The sequence below is a fragment of the Castanea sativa genome, chromosome 6, assembly GCF_040712315.1.
Source record: "Castanea sativa cultivar Marrone di Chiusa Pesio chromosome 6, ASM4071231v1".
In the NCBI taxonomy this organism is placed as follows: domain Eukaryota; kingdom Viridiplantae; phylum Streptophyta; class Magnoliopsida; order Fagales; family Fagaceae; genus Castanea; species Castanea sativa.
In genome coordinates, this window is record NC_134018.1 from 43,869,902 (window position 1) to 43,891,048 (window position 21,147).

The 21,147-nt window shown below is 34.1% G+C and overlaps 2 protein-coding genes across 3 annotated transcripts; both read right to left on the minus strand.

Moving 5' to 3' along the window:
* Window positions 1-3,692: 3,692 nt before the first annotated feature.
* On the minus strand, window positions 3,693-12,346 carry LOC142641101 (cytosolic endo-beta-N-acetylglucosaminidase 1). 2 transcript variants are annotated; one of them, XM_075815485.1, is made up of 11 exons: window positions 11,802-12,346; window positions 10,639-10,776; window positions 8,791-8,900; window positions 8,579-8,690; window positions 8,380-8,487; window positions 8,122-8,234; window positions 7,188-7,269; window positions 6,492-6,572; window positions 5,383-5,438; window positions 4,858-4,993; window positions 3,693-4,564 (listed from the first exon to the last, which is right to left on the minus strand). In XM_075815485.1, the coding sequence occupies exons 1-11, from the start codon at window positions 12,282-12,284 to the stop codon at window positions 3,854-3,856; spliced, it is 2,130 nt and encodes a 709-aa protein (XP_075671600.1). In that variant the 5' UTR covers window positions 12,285-12,346; the 3' UTR covers window positions 3,693-3,853. The 2 variants fall into 2 exon arrangements, with proteins under 2 accessions (XP_075671600.1, XP_075671601.1); XM_075815486.1 differs by lacking the exons at window positions 8,579-8,690; window positions 8,791-8,900 and having other exon boundaries at window positions 11,802-12,345.
* A 1,639-nt stretch (window positions 12,347-13,985) lies between these two features.
* On the minus strand, window positions 13,986-19,618 carry LOC142641225 (DEAD-box ATP-dependent RNA helicase 18). Its single transcript, XM_075815626.1, has 11 exons — window positions 19,260-19,618; window positions 18,924-19,160; window positions 17,703-17,963; window positions 17,038-17,117; window positions 16,838-16,943; window positions 16,357-16,470; window positions 16,133-16,231; window positions 15,931-16,020; window positions 15,501-15,607; window positions 15,262-15,405; window positions 13,986-14,919 (listed from the first exon to the last, which is right to left on the minus strand). The coding sequence occupies exons 1-11, from the start codon at window positions 19,527-19,529 to the stop codon at window positions 14,652-14,654; spliced, it is 1,776 nt and encodes a 591-aa protein (XP_075671741.1). The 5' UTR covers window positions 19,530-19,618; the 3' UTR covers window positions 13,986-14,651.
* Window positions 19,619-21,147: the final 1,529 nt, after the last annotated feature.

Sequence of the window (21,147 nt, forward strand, 5' to 3'; positions counted from 1 at the left end):
AATTCCTTCGTACAGAAGACTTGCTTTCTAAGTCAGGAATTCCTACAGTAAAAACATATGAACAATATATAGTTTTATGACTACGTACGAGCAGACGTCATTTAGAATTTTATGTGACAAAATTCCAAAATGATTGTGAAATTACCTGTCTGCAGATAATAATACTCTTATTGGGTTGCACTTCTTGCTTTCACATTCAATATCTCACTCTCACTCAATAATTATTCTAGGAAAACAAGGTTCTAAACTAATCTTGAATAAATTAAAAAAAAAAAAAAAAAAAGCAATAGCACAAAATTATGGTAACACGCATCACAGATAAACATTGTTCTAGCTTGTTCACGTGGGGGTTAGTGCAAGAAAGTGCTCAGTTCATGGGAAGTATACAAGAGGATGAATTGAATTTATTATTATGAGCTTAATTTAATACATATATTATTCTAAAGTAAAGCTTAGGTCCAGTGTATCCAGTGTACTAGATCTATTGAGATTGTGATATATGTCCGAAAATTCTAAGGTGAGATTTAGATCCAGTGCCTAGTTGTATAGGACCCGTTGAGATAATAACATGAATTTATTTTTGGACACATATCACTATCTTAATAGATCCAGTGCACTGGATGCACCGGACCTACCATTACCTATTATTCTAAATTCATCTCTCTATACAATTATGTGTGGAATCAAACAAATAATATTTGTAAATTTGCGAAAGACAAAAACGAAAGGCAACAACTTAAGATTCCCTCCTTTGCTTTGTTTAATCTGGAAGCATGTCCCAAGTCAAACTCGAAAGCTTTTTTTTTCTATCCCTATCAAATCCTCTTTTTTTTTTTTTTTGGGTAGCTCTTTATTTTGTGTCTGTATCTAGCTGTATCGTCATCCTCCCCATCATATCTGATAAATGCTTAATAGATAGTTTGAATTTTCAAACTTGGATTACTATTATGTAATGTCTATCAGTACTTTCCACTGAGATTCGATTTGTTTGTTTGTTTGGGAGTTAATAATTTAATCTTTTTAGGAATTAACTTTAAGTTTTTTTGCAACTCGGTTTTGGCATATTTTGGTTATGTTAAAACTATTATAAATTTTATTTTATCAACCTTTGATGTGTCAATTTTTAAACACAAAATGAAAAAAGGTTAATATATTTATTTATTATGTTATTGATGTGGCATCTATTACAATCAATCTAAGGCCACGTTAGTTTATAAATATTTTGTAATAAAGTTGGAAGAAACTTTAACATTTTCATTGTCATTTTTTATTACTATGTGCATTTGGCATTTGGTCTAACCTAAAGATTTTAGGGCCACCTTACCTATGACAATTCGTACCATTCCATCATCTCCTTGATAGCTATTTCGTACCCTCAATGATTTTTACGTTCAAAAGGGTTAGAAGAAATAGTAATTTTATGCCTTCAAAATGCAAAGAAAATATGACAATATCTTGTTCTTTTAAACTAACGAAGGTTGAGTGTTTTTGACAGCAAGAATATAAGTGAGTAGCTTTTTTCTGTAACATAATATTATAATTTAACACAAAGTAGATCAATATAGTTATGGCCAAAATAATAATATGTAATTATGATGATATCTAGGTGAATAAACCATAAGCATTACTAAAATATTAAGAAACTTCTTTTGATGTTTATAATTGGTTATTAATCTTTGATGCTTGTAATCCATATTGGTTATGTCTCATGATTAAGCGCAAAGTAAGTCTACTATGGCAACAATTTTCACAACTATAGCCACAACTCGTCTATGCAAAAAATTATAGGTCCTTAATTTCACAACTCATAAGTCACCATGTGAACAAATTATGACAAAGTTGTAAAAATAGTTGTGAACCAGGCTTACTCTTAAGCATGTGATTCAAACACGTTTGGATTTGTAAAGCTATATAAATGCAAGTGTAAGTTGACAAATTCAGACATTACACAGCAGCTACTGGGTTCTCGTTGAAGTGTCATGGCGTCAATTTTGAGAATTAAATAATCGCAAATGAAAACTTTCTACAAATTTCAGCTAGAAACTTTGTCTAATTTAGTTAAGTACATGAAACTTCTATGATTATATTAGCCATAGACTTCATTGGTCAGATACAGATGAAAACAAAAACCAAATGAGAATTCTTTTTAAAAAAGATTACACAAGAAGACAAAGACATTTCACTATTATCTATCAACCTCGATTTCTGCCTCTACATGCAGACAAGAATGAGATAGTGGGAAACTCATTTCTTTCTTTGAGGGCTCGAGGAGAATACTTCCAAAAGAAAGGTGGTTTGGATTTTCAAATGCCATTCTTCTTTTAGTTATCTACATCTTTCTTCTTCTACTTCTTATTTCTTGTTTCTCTTCTATAGACTCTAGTCATAGGATCTAATCACCAATTTATTTTAATAATTCCATTTTAAGTCTTATGTTTGGAAACAAAACACAAAACTTCCTAATTAATCCATTAACATTTCCACACCACTCTTACAAAGTTCTTTTTTAATAAAAAAAATTGGGATAAATTGTTACAAAGTGCTGTTAAGCCGATCCAAAAATTTTGGGACTAAAATTTAGTTATTTTTTGTTGTTGATGCTACGAAGAAGGGGTTTTTTTTTTTTTTTTTTTAAAGCCATTTTGCTGATAGAAGCATCAGTTACTTTTCCATGAAATACATTAGTATCATCCACATTCCACACTATGGTGGAGTTATCTAGGAGTATCCCTTGGGTCCCAGTCAATATGATTAGATAATCATGATTCATGCACCTCTAAACTCCTTACTTCTGTTTTGCTATTCTAGACCGCACTTGGAATTCAAAGTTGAGCACACTGGAAAATCAAAATATCTAAGGCAGTTAAGGCTTGTGTCCAAGTTTATGTATACCCAGTTTCACATCCAAGTATATTTTATTTTATAGGTATAAAATATTGAACCCTATTACAATCTTATGTGCATATTTCCAACCCCCACCCCACCCCACCCCACCTTTCAAAAATATATAATCAATTTCCTTCACTTTTTTATATTCATCGTACCCTACAGTCTACACTGCATAGTGGAGTAGGACTATGAACTCTTTGACCCCAAACTGCAGGCTCACCATTTCTGACTACAAACCTCGGGAATTAGACCATTAGTAACAATTTGTTTGACCTTCCACTAATATTTTAAGCTCGAATATCATCTTATGAAATTGAGCTATTTGTTTGTTACAATTTTTTCCCCCTTACTTTATCCATCAAGAAGAAATTGAAATAGAATAAGAAGAAGAAGCTGGGTGGGTTACTGTTTCAAGGAGAAAAATCAAGAAAAAATAAAAATAAAAATAAAAATAGGGAAGAACTGGGAGATTGTGGGTTGGGTTTTAGCCTTTTAGGACAAGTCACACTCGAAATATCTTTTTTTGATAAGTAAGTTGCATTAAAAACATGCCAAATCAATAGTTTATATCAATAATGTCAAGCCCATTTTCCCTATGCGTTTGCTTGTATTTACAGCATTTCTGAGTTAAAAGTTAAAAGTTAAAAGTGTCCAATATCAGAAACCACCTATAAAGTATTTTGTCCTTAAAGTACCGGGGGGAACTGTTAAATAAATACAAGTTAGGAGTAGTTTAATCACCAAAATGTCACCTCTAAAAACAGACACATAGTAAAGATGAATTATTGGGAAATATCAAATAGTTAAAGACAACTTTATCACAATTCCTTTTTATTGAAATCGTCATGCAACAACACTTGCCAGATATAAGCTACATAGCCTGCATTATTTAGCAAGCTTTCTTCCTTGAAAAGGAGGGGGAAAATACAATTACACTAAAAAAGATTTAAAAATAATAACAAAATTACTGACCTTCAACATCAATTGAAAAGGTTGGAGAATCGTCCAATTTCTGGCAAGTCCCATCAGCAGCACATACTTGAACAATAAATTTGAGACTGGATGTTTCACAAGGAACTGAAAGGTCAGAAACGTAAAATGCTTCCACATGTGCTGTTCCTAAATACTTCGGCACATCTTCTAGTGATCCATCTTGATCACTAACCACCTGTTTTGCTAGTTTCTTTGCATAAATATTGTAGTTTGGGAATACAGTATCAGTTCCATCTTTCAGTTTCCATATAAGTTTTACACTAAGTGTCTTGGAACCCTGAGAAACAGAAGCCCATTTGATAAATTGAGCCTCAACAATCCATGAGGAAGAGGGTGGAAAACCTGACTTCTTATCAGAATTTTTAATGGTAATATGACCCAAAACTGCAAAATATTTAACTGGATTGTGAGCTGGTCTGGGTTTGTTAAATTCGGGCTTTGACCGGTAGCACACAGCATAGATTTCTGTTAATGTGTATCCATTCATTGCAATGCTAGCCTCCTGTATGACCCATCCTGGTGAATTTCCTGGCTTTTCATGCGGGCGTGTTGTAATTACTTGACTGAATTTGCTTGAGAATTGGTAAATTTCCTGGGATGCCAGAAGTATTGACATGCTTTTATTCATTGTAGAAGAAAACTGAAGAGAAAGGCCCAGTTGAGAATCTCCCTCTGATTTCACCTGCATCAATTGCCAAGTTCACAGTTGAAACATATGCAAGTAGAAAAGGATATGGAATATAAGATCTATCTGTGATCAGATTGGATAGTGTCGCTGGCATGCATAAAATATGCAAAACTCAGTTCCATACCAGCAGGCAGCCAGGCTCAGGCAATATAATTAAAATTTAGATTTCTCTTTTGTCAACCAAAAAACTTTTCCCAGGCTAAGGAATCTAAAGGGTATCAATCCTACTTATCAATTTTCAAACCAAACTCATTAGCAACTTAAATACACAAAACAGGATAGCTTACAGAGTATGTAAAGTTGACAGGTAAATCACCCAACAGAAGTTCTCCATGAAAAAGCCTTCTCGTGAAAAAAGCATTTTCTTCAAGAGTTCCTTTAAATGTGACGTTTCCCCCTCCGCTATAAGATGCTTTGTTGAAACTACCATTTGCCAAAACATATGTATTTCAAGATAGAAAATTGATACTAAGCAGTAAGCACCTAAGGAAAAAACAGAACTAGATAGACATTCTTGTAAATGAGTAATGCACTATAGAAGTCATGTTCAAGGAGTAGATGCTCAGAGCTTCAGAGTACAATCTATATATTAATATAAGTTCATCAGCTAATACCTTATATTAGTTCATCAGACAACACATAAAACTTCTACGATTCTAGACATGATTGAGTCATAAGAGTGTATAACATGATGGACTCATACAAGTGTGTGACATGTCATACCTTTCAGTGGAAACAACATTAATAGAAGACCACTACTTTTAAACTAAATAAATGACAAATAAAAGACACGCATAAGGATCAAAACTTACTCAACAAGTGTTTGAATGCTATCCAGAGTAGGGTTATCAACAAACTCAAGTAAAGGCTGCCACAAAAACAAGAGTCAGGGTAAAAAAACATGCTAATAATCTATAAACTGATTTCATGTTAAACAAGTAGGAGGAGTTAATTGCATAATGGATGAGCAAATCATTTCATTTAATCACATATCTGCATCGCATACATGGTACAAGAGGAGAATTTGAATGTGAACTTGAAAAGCTGCAATATTTGAGCAACCACAAGGGATTATGACAATAACAACCAAGCCTTAGTTTCAAAATTTTGTTGTCATTTATGAATTCTCATCAGACTAAAGACTGGCCACATGTATTTTTTACAGCCATTCTATTCTATCCAAAAGTCATACTCTCTTATTACCTCCTTAATTGACATCTCCTTTTTTACTACTAATGTTATTTTAAGTCTTCTCTACCTTTTCTAGTTACTTTGACTTGAATCAACTCACACTTCCTCATTGGTGCATTAATCACTATCCTCTGCACATAATCAAACCATCTCAAGTGATTCTCCCTCATCTTTTCATCAACAGAGGCAACCCCTATCTTTAAGCTAATTTTCATATTTTGGATCCTATGTATCCTTGTATTATGAGCGGAGCCATAAGAGATTACAACATTAAATTTGTTTTTGGTATTCTAAAGTAGTTTTATCCCTGTTATGTTCGAAATTTTCGGAGTTTAATCTTCCGTATTTTTATCACAGTACAATGATAATTGTTCTTCTATGATTCCATCCCACCAGCATTCAAATTCACCTCCTAACAGCTAGAACACACACAAGACTGTACATTTTGATGTTAAACATAAGTCAACAATATGAAGATTTTATGTAACTGCCAGAATTTCAGAACTTTGAATGGACCTCTAGAATATTAAATAGATTTCTTTAATTAACATCAGAATGATGGCTTTCAAATTCCTAATTATTTAGAAAATTATCATATAAAAAATTTAATTTTTAACAGAGGTAAAAAGGGAAACCAAACTGAGTCTGATTACACAACTCACAAGTTGAAAAAGGAAAGCCAAACCCTATCTTACTGAAGGAAGGAAATACATTTCTATCAGGTGCATACCTGGAAACCTTGGCATGAAAGGTTATACCAAGGATCTTTTGATATTTCTGCCCCATCTACTGAAAAATGATATCCACGCCCCTAATCAATGACAATAATACTCCATTACTTTAAACAACAGGGACAAATACTTTATCTAGAGTCATGCTTCTTTCAAATCCTTCAATGACCAACCGCAATATGAGCAATTGAAGGAAGGAAAATTGAGCATCTGACAGATAAGCAGTATTTAATGGAACCTAAAGCCAAACTGAACAAAATTATATTACATTTTGTACATATAATCTCTTAGATGAATCCATCAGATGGTCATCCAAGGCAGTGGAGTTTTTAAGTGTTCTAGAGAGGAGCTAAATTAGATAAAATGAGATCACGTGTCATAGTTTTTGTATTATTATTAGTGTCTATAGCATTATCATATTACTATAATTTATGATCTCATTATGTAGATCACATCATTACTATATGTAACATTATCAAGGAGAATGGAGAGAGAACATAATTTTCTTACAATAATATAACTCAAATGAATGCTTTACCTGAAGTTTGAGATGAACATATGGAAAGCTTTTGCTTATTCTTTTCTCTATCTTTTGTTTGTTCCAAATTTTGATTGTTATTTCATACTAGGAGCTTTCACATGCCTGATTGCTTAGAAATCATATAAGTATGAGAGAATAAAGAAACAGTTGTTACCTGATCAAAATTTGTATAGAATGGCAGATCTTTAGGATAATTTTGAACTATTCCCCATGATTTCTCCACAAGGCCCCACCAACTGCAAAATCATGCTTACATGTTAATGAACCTTGTCAAACATTTAGGAAGATTTATAAGTGATGGACTCAAATCATAAATTACAAATATTAAATTATGAACAAACAGATGCCACGTTATTGTTAGAAAAATGGGTATTCAGGATGATCAGGTGACTATAGTAGTAAAATTAGAAGGTGATGCTTACAGTTCTGAGGACACATAATGAGTATTGGAGTAAATCATATTCAAGAAATTTATAAAATTTGTAAGCTTAAAGATTGTATACCCCCGAGTACTTGGGTGTCTCTTTCTTTGATATCAATAAATCTTTATTAATTATCAAAAATTGTAAGCTTAAAGAAAATAGATTATGAAATTTCAATTCAGTGAAATAATGGGAATGATTGATAATAAATGCATTCAAAACTGCAGATAAAGAGTATGGATATTGAAGGTGGCATACATATCAAAGAGATCAAATGGAGACCAACACTTGTTACTCTTCAAAGATACTCTTTATTTTATACATGTTATGTGAGAAAAGAAACAATAGAATCTTGACATACAAAATCTAAAATGTAATATTATAGCATTAAGACAGGGCAAGCCAATCATCTTTTATCATCCAGAGAAAACCCAAAAGAATTGACAAAGATATTAAAGGTCAGCATTGGAATATTGATGCCAACTTCTCTTAGTCATGAATAATTAGTAGAGGAAAAATTTGACAATCGATGAAACCAACAGATATAAAATTTTCAGGAAAAAAAAACTATATAAGTAATTAAAACCTCAGAAAGTCTACTAGCTGTATCTGAGATAAAGTGCATTCTGATATAAAGAACTCTGGCAAAAGCAAAAGCTGCATTACCGATTTTGCGAAGTCTGGAAATTAGGAAGTTGATGAGTCTCATAATTCCATGCAGGAGCAAATATGGCAGCTGAAGTCTCACCCTTTTTTATCACATCGAGAGCATCATTTGTCTGATTCAAATAGAATGAAATAATTAGAACTCCAAAGACCAACACATAAATCGAATTCGAGCTTAGAAGTTTAAAACTGTTGTAGGTATATTCTAGCACTAAAACACATAGTTCATGCATCTCACAAGATTAATAATAGACATACATTCCACTGCCCACCACCATAAGTGTTCCTTCCAAATACATCGATCCCCATGTAAACATCAAAATTTCTATCACCAGCAACAGCAGCTGAATCCCTTGGATAGTTTTCCTGCATGTTACGAAACATATAATTTCCTTTTTTTAATATATAATAACGGAACACTGAAATCAATTTACACATGGGAAAAAAAAAGCCATACCTTCCATGTATAATTTACAAATATTCCATCACAAATATCAAAGAAAGGTTTATTTTTGTCATTCAGTTGATCTTGCCAGTCAAGATCACCATGAATTGTAACACTATCATACCTGTGTAACCAAATATTATCCATAAATTACAAGTTTATACATGATTAAGTATATTGGGAAAATACAAGTGACTGAGAAGATGATATCTCCTAACACTCACCATATCACTAAAGAACCAGGCACAGAGGAATGCATGGTCTGGGTTAGATGGTCGACAAATTCTTTCAAATTAGGGATTTTCCCGGGATCCAATTTGACCTCCATATTAATCTGAAGGTGATTCCTTTGTCAGTTCTTTAAAAAAAAAAAAAGCCATTTTCTGTTATAAATAAATAACTTACAGCACATGAACAACATTGATCCTTCTACCCTAAAAGTACATTAACCTTCCTTATCAGTTCTTTTTTTTTTTTTTAATTTTTTTTTTAGGGTTAATTACAATTTACCTTTACCCGCCTGTAATTAGGCTCAATTTCATGTTGCCTATGAGTGGTTTCAAAAGTGTCACTTTACCTACTTGAGGTTGGCTTTGTTATACAGCCACCCACCTCATCATCTTCACCGTTCAAAACATAAAATTAAAAAACATAGTAAACAAAAAAATCAGAGAAAACAAAATCTGAAAGGGGTATTTGAAAAAGTTATAGAAGTTGCTTATATTCTTAAAAACACTAAAGGAAAACCCTGAAAATTGATCTGAAAGGTCTTGTGGATGGAAAGCGAATTGAGTTGAGAGCCATCCCTCTTGTCGTAGAACAAATTGTTCCCGGCCCTCTGGACGAAGATGTCCCAAGAGTAAACTGACTTGAGCACACATATGAAGATGGAGAGGATTGTGTCAGTAGCACAGACAGTGGCCTTGCATGATCTCCAATATTTTTGTATTACTGCTTTGGATTCTAATTATGTCTTAAGCTGTATAAAAAGTTTAAAGCTCTTGTATGATTCAGAGTCACACGAGAAGAAATAACAATTGTGCTAAACCATTCCTCTCTTAAAAGATGTAGGTCCTAGTGCTCAGTGACAAGAGTGCCCTGATTAAAATGGCGTACTTGAACAAAGCCTTCTTCCTTCTTCATGATGAGGTCATAATCTTATTCTATATGCTACCACTGTAGCCGAAACCCAGTAAAACTATCAATTCTTGTGCCCAGCTTTCTTGCATGATTCCACCAGTAAATTTTGATTCTTCCTCACTTGACCATCTCCAACAGTCATAAAGGAAATAAAAAGTTGTAACTATGATAAATATGGCCTCTAGTTATGTAATACGAGAAATGATACTTTTTTGATGTATTAACTAATTTTACATTAACCTACAAGTCAGCTTAGCCAATCCAAAATTGGGTTAAGTGCATCAAAAACTTCATTAAACTGTACTACCATAGAGAGAGAGAGAGAGAGAGAGAGAGAGAGATGGAACAAAATAACAAAGAAAAGGGTTTATATGAAAAGACAGATCCATTTCTAGGGTTTTTCTGTAGTGTTCTTGAGTCCAAACATAAGCAACTTCTATAATTTTTCAAAAGCCCCTTTCAGATCTTATTTTCTCTGATTTTTTTTTTTTGGGGTGTTTTTTTAATGTTTTTAACGGTGAGGGAGATGAGGTGGGTAACGGCTGTATAATAGAGTCAACCTTGGGTGAGTAAAGTGACACTTTTCAAATTGCAGGTAGGCAATATAAAAGTGGGTCTAACACATGTGGGTAAACTGTAATTAACCCCATTTTTTTTAATCATAATCACTGTTTCGAATGACTAATTGGAAATTTAAAAATCAGCTTTCCACACCAATGCAGCTTGAAATCCAACTCCTTGGACCATCTGAACTGAATCTTTTTTAGTTTCTAAGTATATTGTGTGTACATACGATATCCGGATATGTTCAATAATTCACTCCAAAAATGTACTATTGGCATGACTCAAATTGCATAACCACCCTAAAGCACTTATATTCAAAATATAGACAAAATAAAAATTGAAATTATGCAGGTTTCATAAATACATACCAGCCATCCATCAAAGCCCAAAGCAACAGCAAGCTCTGCCAAGCACTCAGCATACATATGAGCAGACTCCTTTGTTGAGAGCAATTCATTGCAGGCCACTCTCCCTTCATCCCATTCTGTGATGAAAGTCCCCAATACCTTACATTGCATAGGCAAAACCAAAAATTATATATAACAATTTCTTTAGATTAAGTTGTTGAATCCCACGCTTGACTTGAAAATATAATAGATCACAACACACAAGTACTCATGAATACTATTATCAACCCCTTGTCAATGTTAGCAGAAGTCTATTTGGACAAATACTTTCTCAATTCCAAAAAATATTTTCTCTACCTAATTAACCAACATTAGAACTCATTTCAATCAAGATCATCATATTTTTTCTACATTAATCTCACAAAGTCCATCTAAAATAACCAAATCTATTCAAAACAATTTAATATCCAACACACTCAAACCAAACAAATTCCTCCCTAAACAAAATTATTAAATGACCAAAGGATACCACGGCCAACATGCCATGTTCTCATATAAACATTCAAATTCTGAGCAATACTTTCCCAATTTGAAACCTGATCCCATTTTTCTACCTAAATTAAGCAATGTTAGAACTCATTTCAATCAAGATTTTCACATTTTTTGTTAGGATAATGGTTAAATGATTAAATTCATCATTTCCTATTAGTTTAAACTTTTAGGACAAGTGATAATTATCAAGGTATCAGAGCAAGTAATCCTAAGGTAGAATATTGTCTTCACTCTATCTTCCATTAAAAAAAAAATTAAAAATCTCATATATTAGGCCCACTTATAAGGAGAGTCTGAACTCTCATGGGGGAAGTGTTAGAACAATGATTAAGTTCACCATTTTTCTATAAACTTAAACTTTTAGCCAAGTGGTAATTTATCATTTTCTTCCTCAACCTCACAAAGTCCAAGTACTAACATAGCCAACTCAATTCAAAACAATAAGATATCTATAACACGCACACAAAAACAAGTCTAATTTCACAATATTTTTCACAACAGTTGAGATGACAATAAAAGCGTTGCCAGTGATAGTTCCCCACAAATTGATGTGGTCAAAAAGTGTGTGAAATTTATTGACAAAACAAAACTACAAACATGTAAGCTACAAACTCATGGAAATTGACATGCACCTTAACTCCATGGCGATGAGCTGTGTTAGTCCAACAGGGAGGTGGAAGAGTAACAAGAGTATGAGAAAAGTAAACAAAAACATCCATCAAATACCAATGCCATATCCCATAGGCCTCAGAATTAGTCCCTCCTTGGACCCACTTATCATCCAAATACCCTCCTGCCATATCATGGCACACAAGCAATCTACGCCTATTGGGCAACACAGATTTTAGAGGAACCGAAGCTTTGTTAAAAGGGTAGTGAAAGGAGTTGAAGTAGGACCTGGACTCGAGGTCTTTGAGCGTTTTGATTGGGTACGAGATTGGTAAGGACGGTAAGGTTGGATCGAACGGTGGTGGAGGCGGTGGTTGGAGTTCAGATTCCGATACCGACATTTTGACAAAGCAAAGGAGGTTTTGGAGTTTGTTGCGAACAAGTTTGAGATGCTTTACTATGTTTCTGCGTCTTAGGCAGTCGAATTTAAGAGGAAGAGAGAGCATAACACGGAGTTGACTCACTGAAGACTTAAGCTTTCCTTTCTAGTTTGTCTTGCTTTAATTTTTTGTCGCGCTGGTGGTAGTTAGTTCGGTATTTATTGTTTTTGACTTCTTGGCGTGCGTTAGTTTGATATTTATTGTTATAGGAGGTAGAATTTTGAAAGGTAACGATTTGGCATCCGGATTATTTTTCTTATCTTTTTTACCGGTACACAACATAGTAAAATCTCATAATATTTTCACAAATTAAAATGTATAACTATCATAGATTTCAATAGAATAAAATAAAATAAGATTATAAGTGTATTTGAATAAGCTATTAAAAAAGCTGTTATAAGTGTGATATATAAATGAAAAATGTTAACAGATGCTTTTATGAAAATGGTTAATAATCTATTTAAAAAAAAATTATGAAAAAAAAAAGTAATTAATATTTTGACAGTTTTTTTCATTTTCATAAAAGTAATGTCAAAACTTTCTTAAAATGGATCGTTAATCAATACTTTTAGGACATTTGTTAGTATGATCCTATATAAATAACCGTATATATTTATATTTCTTTTAAAGAATAAGGTAAGATAATGTGAAATAATATTTAAAATGAGATAGAGAACTGTAAGAAGTTAAAACCCAATGAGACATTTGAATTTATTGAATGGCGTCTGCTTTTAATGATAGCTCTTTATGATCAGATCAAGACACCAATCAGTTTTTAATGTAGGCAGAGATTGAACTCCGGATTTCTTATTTACCTATCAAAAACTTTACCAGTTGAGCTAATTAAAACCCGCTAAAAGCTGTAAGGAGTTGTAAACTAAGTAATTACAAAACAGAGTTTAAAAATGCTCTACTATACGAGGATGTACCGCAGCTCAAAATATAGATAGTGTTTGTGCGTCTATACTTTTTTCTTTTTTTTCTTCTCCAAATTCCTTTTTTTTATACGAAGAGTTTTATCTTTATCTTTTTTCAAGTGTTTTATCTTTTATCTTTTTTTTCTTTTCCGAACTCCTTTCTTTATACAATGTTTTTTTATATGGGATTCTTTTCTTGTGAATGTGAATGTGAATATGCCCAATTATATTCTTTATACAAAGGGTTTTATATGGGATTCTTTTCTTCTGGATGTGCATGTGCCCAATTATATTCTTTATACAAAGGGTTTTATATGGGATTCTTTTCTTCTGGATGTGCATGCCCAATTATATTCTTTATACAAAGTGTTTTACATGGGATTCTTTTCTTTTGGATGTGCATATGCCCAATTATATTCGCTTGATTCGGAAAAAAAGTATTCACATCCGTTTGTTTAGTCAGTGTTTGTATGAGTTGAAAATTTATTTTGTTTCTTATGTAAAAATATAATAGTATCTTGCCAGATTTATCTTAAAATTAAACATCTTAAAACATTGTGTTCAACTTTGTAAGCATTTTTGTTGGCAGTGTGAGAGATAAGGACGAGTTGGTATAATTTATGCAGATTCTTGGAAGTTGGGAAAGGTCATCAGATTAAAAAATAAATTCTTCTTATCCAGATCTCAAGAGTGTGTAAAGCTGTTTTCACAAACGTTCCTCACGTTCATTTACAATATAAGGCCGGTCGAATGATTTAATTTAAGTGACTACCTATAGAATACAAGACATCTTGAAACAATTTCTGCTATAAACCCATCAACAACCGACAAAAAGCCAAAGAAAACTGAGTTGAAACTTAAAAAAGTATATTATCCTTAAAAAAATTTAAGAATATAGAACATATTTCTTGTAGCTCAATTAGTTGGTCATGGTACAAATCCTCCCCTCCCCAACCATCAAAAAGAATACATAACATATTCCTGTTATAAATCCATCAACAATCAGCATACAAGCTATAGAAAACTGAATTAAAGGTCTTATCCGCAAAATTTTATGAATATTTACCCTACCAAGAATCCCTTGATGACCACTAAAGCTATTATCCTTTCTCCAGCGCTTCTGCTACAGTCCACAAAAAGTGTGAGACAAGACAAGAGTGCAAATAGATCAAAAAAGGGAAGGTGTGATTGTGTCTAGGAGACAATGGAGCGAATAGATCGGTGATGAAATCTCATAAGAAGTGTCACAAACTCAACTCCTAGATGGTCTCCAGCTCCCAAAGTCAGAACGTGACAATGAGTAAAAGCTCCTTCCATCACCAGCAAAGTTTTTCCCTTGCAATTCTATTACATTGTTAGCATTTAGCCTCCAAAACAAGCTTTAGATGTCATGGACTCTTTGACCTCATCAGAACACCTGAGCTATTGATGGGTTTAACATATGTTTAGATTCTGAAACCTACTCCTTGGTTGAGGCTAGCAGAATTTCATCATGTCTGAATTGGAAAAGTGTGACCTATAAATCTTCAGTTCCTGTCAACCTAGCAAACTCACTTTCATCAATAGCCCCCTTTTTCAGCTTTTTCAGCAGACGGTATTCTCGTGCCAACTCATCTTCATCTTCAACTGTTTGGGTAGCACGTCTCTGTCTAGCTGTTTTCTTCCTCGTGACAGTAGCTGCAGCCTTTGGGGTTTTGTTGAGTTTGTGAGGTTTTGGCTCTTGCTGTTTTGCTTCCTTCTTTGCTTGCAGATTCTTCTTTCTTTGTTTCTCACGAGACTTATCTCTGAATTATCAAAGAAATAGGCCATAAACACAGGCTCAAATTGGAAAATGACAAATCAAATTTTATCACTACATTCAAAAGGCACCATGAATGAAAAAATTGCAATCATTTCATATAAAAATTGATATTTATTAAAATTAAAAAGAAATTTATTGCTGGATGATTCTAATATGAGAACTATGCTGCTAATAGAGCAATAGAAAGTCAATATCCAAATAGTCAAATAAGAGATTTCATCCTTTATGGCCACCACCATTCAATTGCCCATTAGGGACTTAGAATTAAAATCACCTTTAACCTATTTATACAGTACGGTAATCTAACAGAGTGTAGAGTTCTTACTTAAACTTGATATCCTCAAAATTGATGTCTTCAACTGGAGAGAAGCCCACAGTAGAAAGTGAGTGGTGCTTTATCTCGGACATGGAGGGAAGCTGCAATAGGCCATATCCCATGGCCAACTTCCCAATTTCAAGCTCTTTCCACCTGGATAAATAAATAATAATGATCTAATAAAATACAGGGAGAAATACAATTATACAAGTAGCCTGAAGGCAAAAATTAGGTGCATTTTTAGTCACCTGAAAATGTAAGAGCAATGATGCTCTTTATATGCACGGATATATGAAACAAATGCCCTGACACCTTTCTCCATGACATCACGGTCCTTTTTGGCAGCAGACCGGATCTGAAACAAGTTTTGACATGAGAACAAATCATCCACCAGAGTATTGTGCAACAAATACTATAAAAACCATGCAGTTAGAATACAATCTCATGAAGACATAAGCAACCATCATCTCTGATAGTATCATTGTTAATTTTGGGCAATGAAGTCAAATTCCACTAATATAAAGAATGTGTACACTGCACAAATAGGCCTATAGATTAGGGTTTTTTTTTTTTTTGTTGATGATATGGAACCTCACCAAAGAAGCCTAATAGCATTAACTTGGTGTAGACGAGAGAGAGCACAAGGACTGCACAAATTCAGTAGAAATTCATGCTTACCTGAGGAACAACATCAGGTGCATCATCAGAGCATTTCCTCTCTTCAAGGGCACCCCATTTTATACGTATGAACTCTACATAAGCTTCCTCCTACAAGATTGCAACTCAAATGAATACTTTCACCTAAATTTTAAACCAATGAATAAAAAAAAAAAGAACTAATTTTTAAATTATCATATGGATACCAATGTGAAAAATTCACCTTTGGCAATAGAAAAACAATGGCACTTCCTTGTCTACCCATCCGAGCAGTTCGGCCAACTCTGTGTAAGAAAACATCTGGATTTTGAGGAGGATCATACTGTAAAAGCAACCGAAAGATAAACTATAAATTATCACTTGGTTATCAAAGTGAAATTGTAAAAACATATCACTTTAGAAATATAAAACACAGAGAATACACCATCAAGATTGTTACTAAGCTACCTGAAGTATACAATCAACATCTGGAATGTCAAGTCCTCGTGCTGCAACATCAGTACATAGAAGAATACCACTCGAAAGATCTTTAAATGAAGCTAATGCTTTTTCCCTTGCAGTCTATTAGGCACAAAACATGTTAGCAAAATACCTGCAACTGGAAAAGTTTTTGAAACTTCCTCCAGACTGCTACATTGCATTCTTTAATGGAAGGCAAGGTCCTTAGGAAGAATAATGTGAAGATTGAGTGTAAGTTTCACAAGAAAATTTTTCATTGGAATCCTAAGACTCCTGAGATTCCCAGTGATGAAGGGCGTTGCATTGTGTTGAGCAGTTTGGAGAAAGGAGAGGAAAAAAATGCAGTAGACTTGGCAGAGATTAATCTTAAAGTCTACTATAAAATCATGTGAGAATCACATGTTTGAAAATATGCCTGTTTAGAGAATGTCACCTAACAGTTTGGAGGAACCCAGCATGCTAATATTACCTGCTTCATCTGGCCATGCAGCGAGATCAAAGACAAACCCTTCAAAACAGGAAGGCATGGAAGAACAACTCCCCAGTAGTCAACACAAGCACATGTCATGAAGTATCTACAGAAGGTACATAAAATCATTTTTGTAAACTAAACTCATTGGCCGTTAAATGTAATCAGGTCGTGCTAACCATAACAAATGCATAACTTACATTATAATCTTTTTAGACCTGTTCTTGATAAGGAAATCAACAAGCTGTGATGGTTTCTTATCTCCTTCACATTCCATGTACTGCAAACATAAAGGAGAATTGAACTTATAATTAAAAGACTGACGAAGGACAAATAACACATATTTCTTAATGAGAGACTGCAGCCAATGTAACACAAATTTGCAAGGTTTCTGGTATGAGTATCAGATGTGGGTATACTTCTCGGCAACAATGTTTCTCAATTTTCTCAATCTTAGAATATGACAGCACCACCAAAACCATCAACATTTTGGGTTTTCTTCACCTTCACCTAAAACTAAGGGTTAAGTAACATAACTTGAGAAGGATGAGTAACTTTCTTTTCCCCCATTTGTCTAGTAAATATGGAATAAAAAGCCATCCTAGAGAGGGTATCCAGTGAACTACACACACATTACTTGGAAAAAGACCATAAACATAAACACGTACATGAGCCAACCTATTCTTGTGAAGAATACAATCAAAGCACTAGCCAGGCAAAATTTGAAGTCTAAACAAAATGGATAATCCAAGTCAAAACACAATTTCACAAATTGTAGTTAACTGACCTGGACGCACAGTATACCTCATTGTGAGAACTATAAGCTTTTTTAGCGAAAGCATTATTACTTATCAAAAAAGAATACCTCATTGTGAAGGCCTGAAGGTGTTTTTGAAAAGCCTGATTGTTCTGACGATGTTGGACCATTTGAAGATTTCATTTCTGCCCGAACTTCAACCCTCACAGGATTCCTCAACCCTGCTTTAGACAGCTCTTCAACTGCCTCAGTCTGAGTAGCTGAAAAAAGACCAGTTCTACGAAGCTTTGGCAAGCGAGTTATGATGGAAGTTATCTGCTTCTGGAAACCCATATCCAAGAGCCTGTCGGCCTCATCCAAAACCAAAATCTATACCAATCAAGAAAATAACACATAAGCTCAAAGATCATTGTTCTATAGCATTTAATATTTCATGCTGGTATTATTATTTCCAAAATGGCAGATATTTCCAATTCTCAATCAAATTTAGAAGAAACCATAAAACTGTTCTATAACCTATCCTCAAATAAGCAGTTGTGTTTCCTTCAAACATAGTCGTACCACCAGCCACACATCTATACAGTATTGGAACATTATTGCTTCTTGTTTTGAGGTCCTGTTCAGTTGGCGACACTGATGCATGTTTTATTTCAACGTCCATTGATTCTCTTTCTTTTTGGATGCATTTATCAAGAATTGTAATTTTCTAGGTTAGCTTTGTGTACACATCTTATGTACACGAGCTTCCCTCCATACTAAAAACAATTATCATTACTTATCAAAATAATACACTACACACATTATATTTCAGAGTCCATTGATTCTCTTTCTTCTTGAATTTATTTATTGAGTACAGTTTTTTTTTTTTTTTTTTTTTCAAGTTATCAGACAAATAACTTTAGCAACATATGTTACAAGTTTTCAAATTGATCCTAGTTGAGCAGGGATAGTAAAAGTACCATCAGTCTACATTTCAAACCAACCCAATAAGCTGTAGCTTAGGAGCACTTCCTCCCTACATAAACAATAGGTTGGAAGGTCTAGTCCTGGTTTATGGCAATACTTATCTTATGCATTAGATACATGCATCCTCCTTCTCACACCGTGTGGCGGGGACGCACAAAATACATATATCCAATGCATGAGATACCTTCTCGGTTTGTAAATTAAAGTTCCTTCAATCTGATACATGACGATTTTGGATGCATGTCTAACTTACCAATACAATCCAAAAAAAAAAAAAAAAAAAATCTACATTTCAAAATGTGATTAAACAAACTACTAACTGAACATTCCAAACTAAAACTAATTCTAAGCTCGAAACAATACCTCGAGGTTCCGAAAATCCAAACCATCAACACGTTCCATAATGTCAAACAATCTCCCGGGCGTGCCGACCAATAAATTAGCTCCTTCCTCCTCTATTTTCTTCAAGTCCGCTTTCACTTCCACTCCTCCAACAAGCAACATGGACTTGAAATTCGGCAGCGTAGAAACGAAAGGCTGCGCCACATCATATATCTGCGACGATAACTCCCTCGTAGGCGATATAATTACTCCCATCACCTTTTCAAAACGAAACAATTTTCCATTAGTTTTTTTTTTTCTTTTTTTTAAATTTTCCTTGAGCTTTCTCAGCAAACAAACAGGGATTTAGAAACGAACCTGGTTTGGTTTAGGAGGAGTTTTGTTGCGGCAGAGGATCTCGACGAGTGGGACCACGAAGGCTAGGGTTTTGCCAGAGCCGGTGGCGGTGTCGACGGCGACATCTTTGTAGCTACAGAGTAAGGGGATTGTGGCGGCTTGGACCGGCGTGCAGAACTCGAAGCCGGCTTGGGTTAGGGCTTCGAGAATCGATTCGAAGAGTGAGGGGTTGAGATCGGAGAAGCGCGTTTTGGTTAGCGCGCTGCTCTGGCTGGGGGAGACGGAATCCATGGATTCCGAGAGCTAATGTACCGCCGTTTATGTGAGCTTTTGCGGGTTTATGTGAGCTAATCGCCTCTACTTTGTTTTGTACCAAAATTGAGGCGCAACGAATATGTTGTACTACAAGTCGTTTAGAAGAGTTGAAGAATAAACAAAATTATAGGGTTTTTGTGGGGGATAAGTATGATAGCTTAAGCACTATAATTTAAAAAAAGGTAATTTTAATGAGTGTTTTTAAAGCATTTTATGGAAGTTTTGATACCCTTTCAATATAAAAAGTCGGTCAAAAAAATAGTTCTTATACTCATTTGTTAACATTTCCCATTCAAAAATATTAAATTAAATCTTAAAGATTTTTAAATTAATAAATTAGGTTCCATAATTTTATAAGTAAAAATTGAATATTAAGGTTCAAAAAGTTTACCGTTAGCCTATATTTAACAAATACATGTTTTACTCTTTTTTTTTTAATTTTTTAAAAGAAGGTTTCAACCTATGACGTCTTAATCTAATGATTACCCTTTATCATTAGACTATGTCACTAATTATAAACTTTATTAGTTTGCAATTGAGCTAACTGAAACGCACCAACTTATTTAACTTCTTTATATATATATATATATATATGTGTGTGTGTGTGCGCGCGCGCGCACGCGCGTGCTGATCATCTTATTGAAATTAAGCTGAAAAATCAGTCATTACAATATCATTGATATTCGAAGGAACAGACTCCATTCCCACTAAAAAAAGGCAAAGAAAACTTAACTCTTTTTGCTAAGGCATGAGCTATCACATTGTCTTGCCTATAAGTATGAGCGAAAGACCAACTCTAAAAAGAGTTTACAAAGGACATGGTGTCTTCTATTAAGTGGCCAAAAACGGAGTAAAACATATTGCCTCTTTGTAGGGCATTAATGACAATCTCTGAGTTACCTTCAAAAATAAACTTACCAATACCATGTTCTTGGGACTGCTCCTTTTGTTGCCAACATTTTCAAAGTGACTATCAAGAAGGGTTTTTGTATTTTTTCAGAGAGAGAGAGAGGCCATTACTTCACCTCTTTGATTGTGAACCACAACTCCAATACCAACTTCTCTTTCCTCCTCAAATAAAGCACCATCAAAATTTGTTTTGTAGTAGCAACTTAATTAGGGGGACTGTGCAGATTAGCGGTGTGGATGGCATCAATATAGTAAGTTAGGCATTGTTTGAAAGTATAAAGGAAACTAACAACTTGAGTTTTTGAAACTTGAGATATACATAAAAACTCGAGTCTCAGAAACTCGCTTTATGTTCGCTTTGAGCTCGCTGAGTTGGACAAAATGCCACCTAGATCTCGAGTTTTAAAAACTCGTTTTACGCGACATGAAAATCGAGTCTATAAAACTCGAGTTCCACTATATCTTATTTTTTAAATATCTTATCCTACGCATGGAACTCGAGTCTATAAGACTTGAGTTCCACTGGACAAATTAATAGATCTCGAGTCTTATAGACTAGAGTTTCACTGGACAATATATTTAAACACAGCCCGTGGTATTAACACTCACAGAGACTCTCTCACATTAACACTCACAGAGAAAACCTAAAAACAGAGCTCCTCTCAGCCTCACTAACTCTCACTCA

Coding starts and splice junctions, on each gene's coding strand:
- LOC142641101 (XM_075815485.1), bottom strand. CDS start 12,284: ATGCTCTCTCTTCCTCTTAAATTCGACTGCCTAAGACGCAGAAACATA. Junction 8,488..8,578: donor TTGTAAATTATACATGGAAG/GTATGGCTTTTT, acceptor CGTAACATGCAG/GAAAACTATCCAAGGGATTC. Junction 8,235..8,379: donor ATGGTGGTGGGCAGTGGAAT/GTATGTCTATTA, acceptor TATTTGAATCAG/ACAAATGATGCTCTCGATGT.
- LOC142641225 (XM_075815626.1), bottom strand. CDS start 19,529: ATGGATTCCGTCTCCCCCAGCCAGAGCAGCGCGCTAACCAAAACGCGC. Junction 17,118..17,702: donor CTTCAGGCCTTCACAATGAG/GTATTCTTTTTT, acceptor TTATGTTTGCAG/TACATGGAATGTGAAGGAGA. Junction 15,608..15,930: donor CACCTGATGTTGTTCCTCAG/GTAAGCATGAAT, acceptor AACTTGTTTCAG/ATCCGGTCTGCTGCCAAAAA.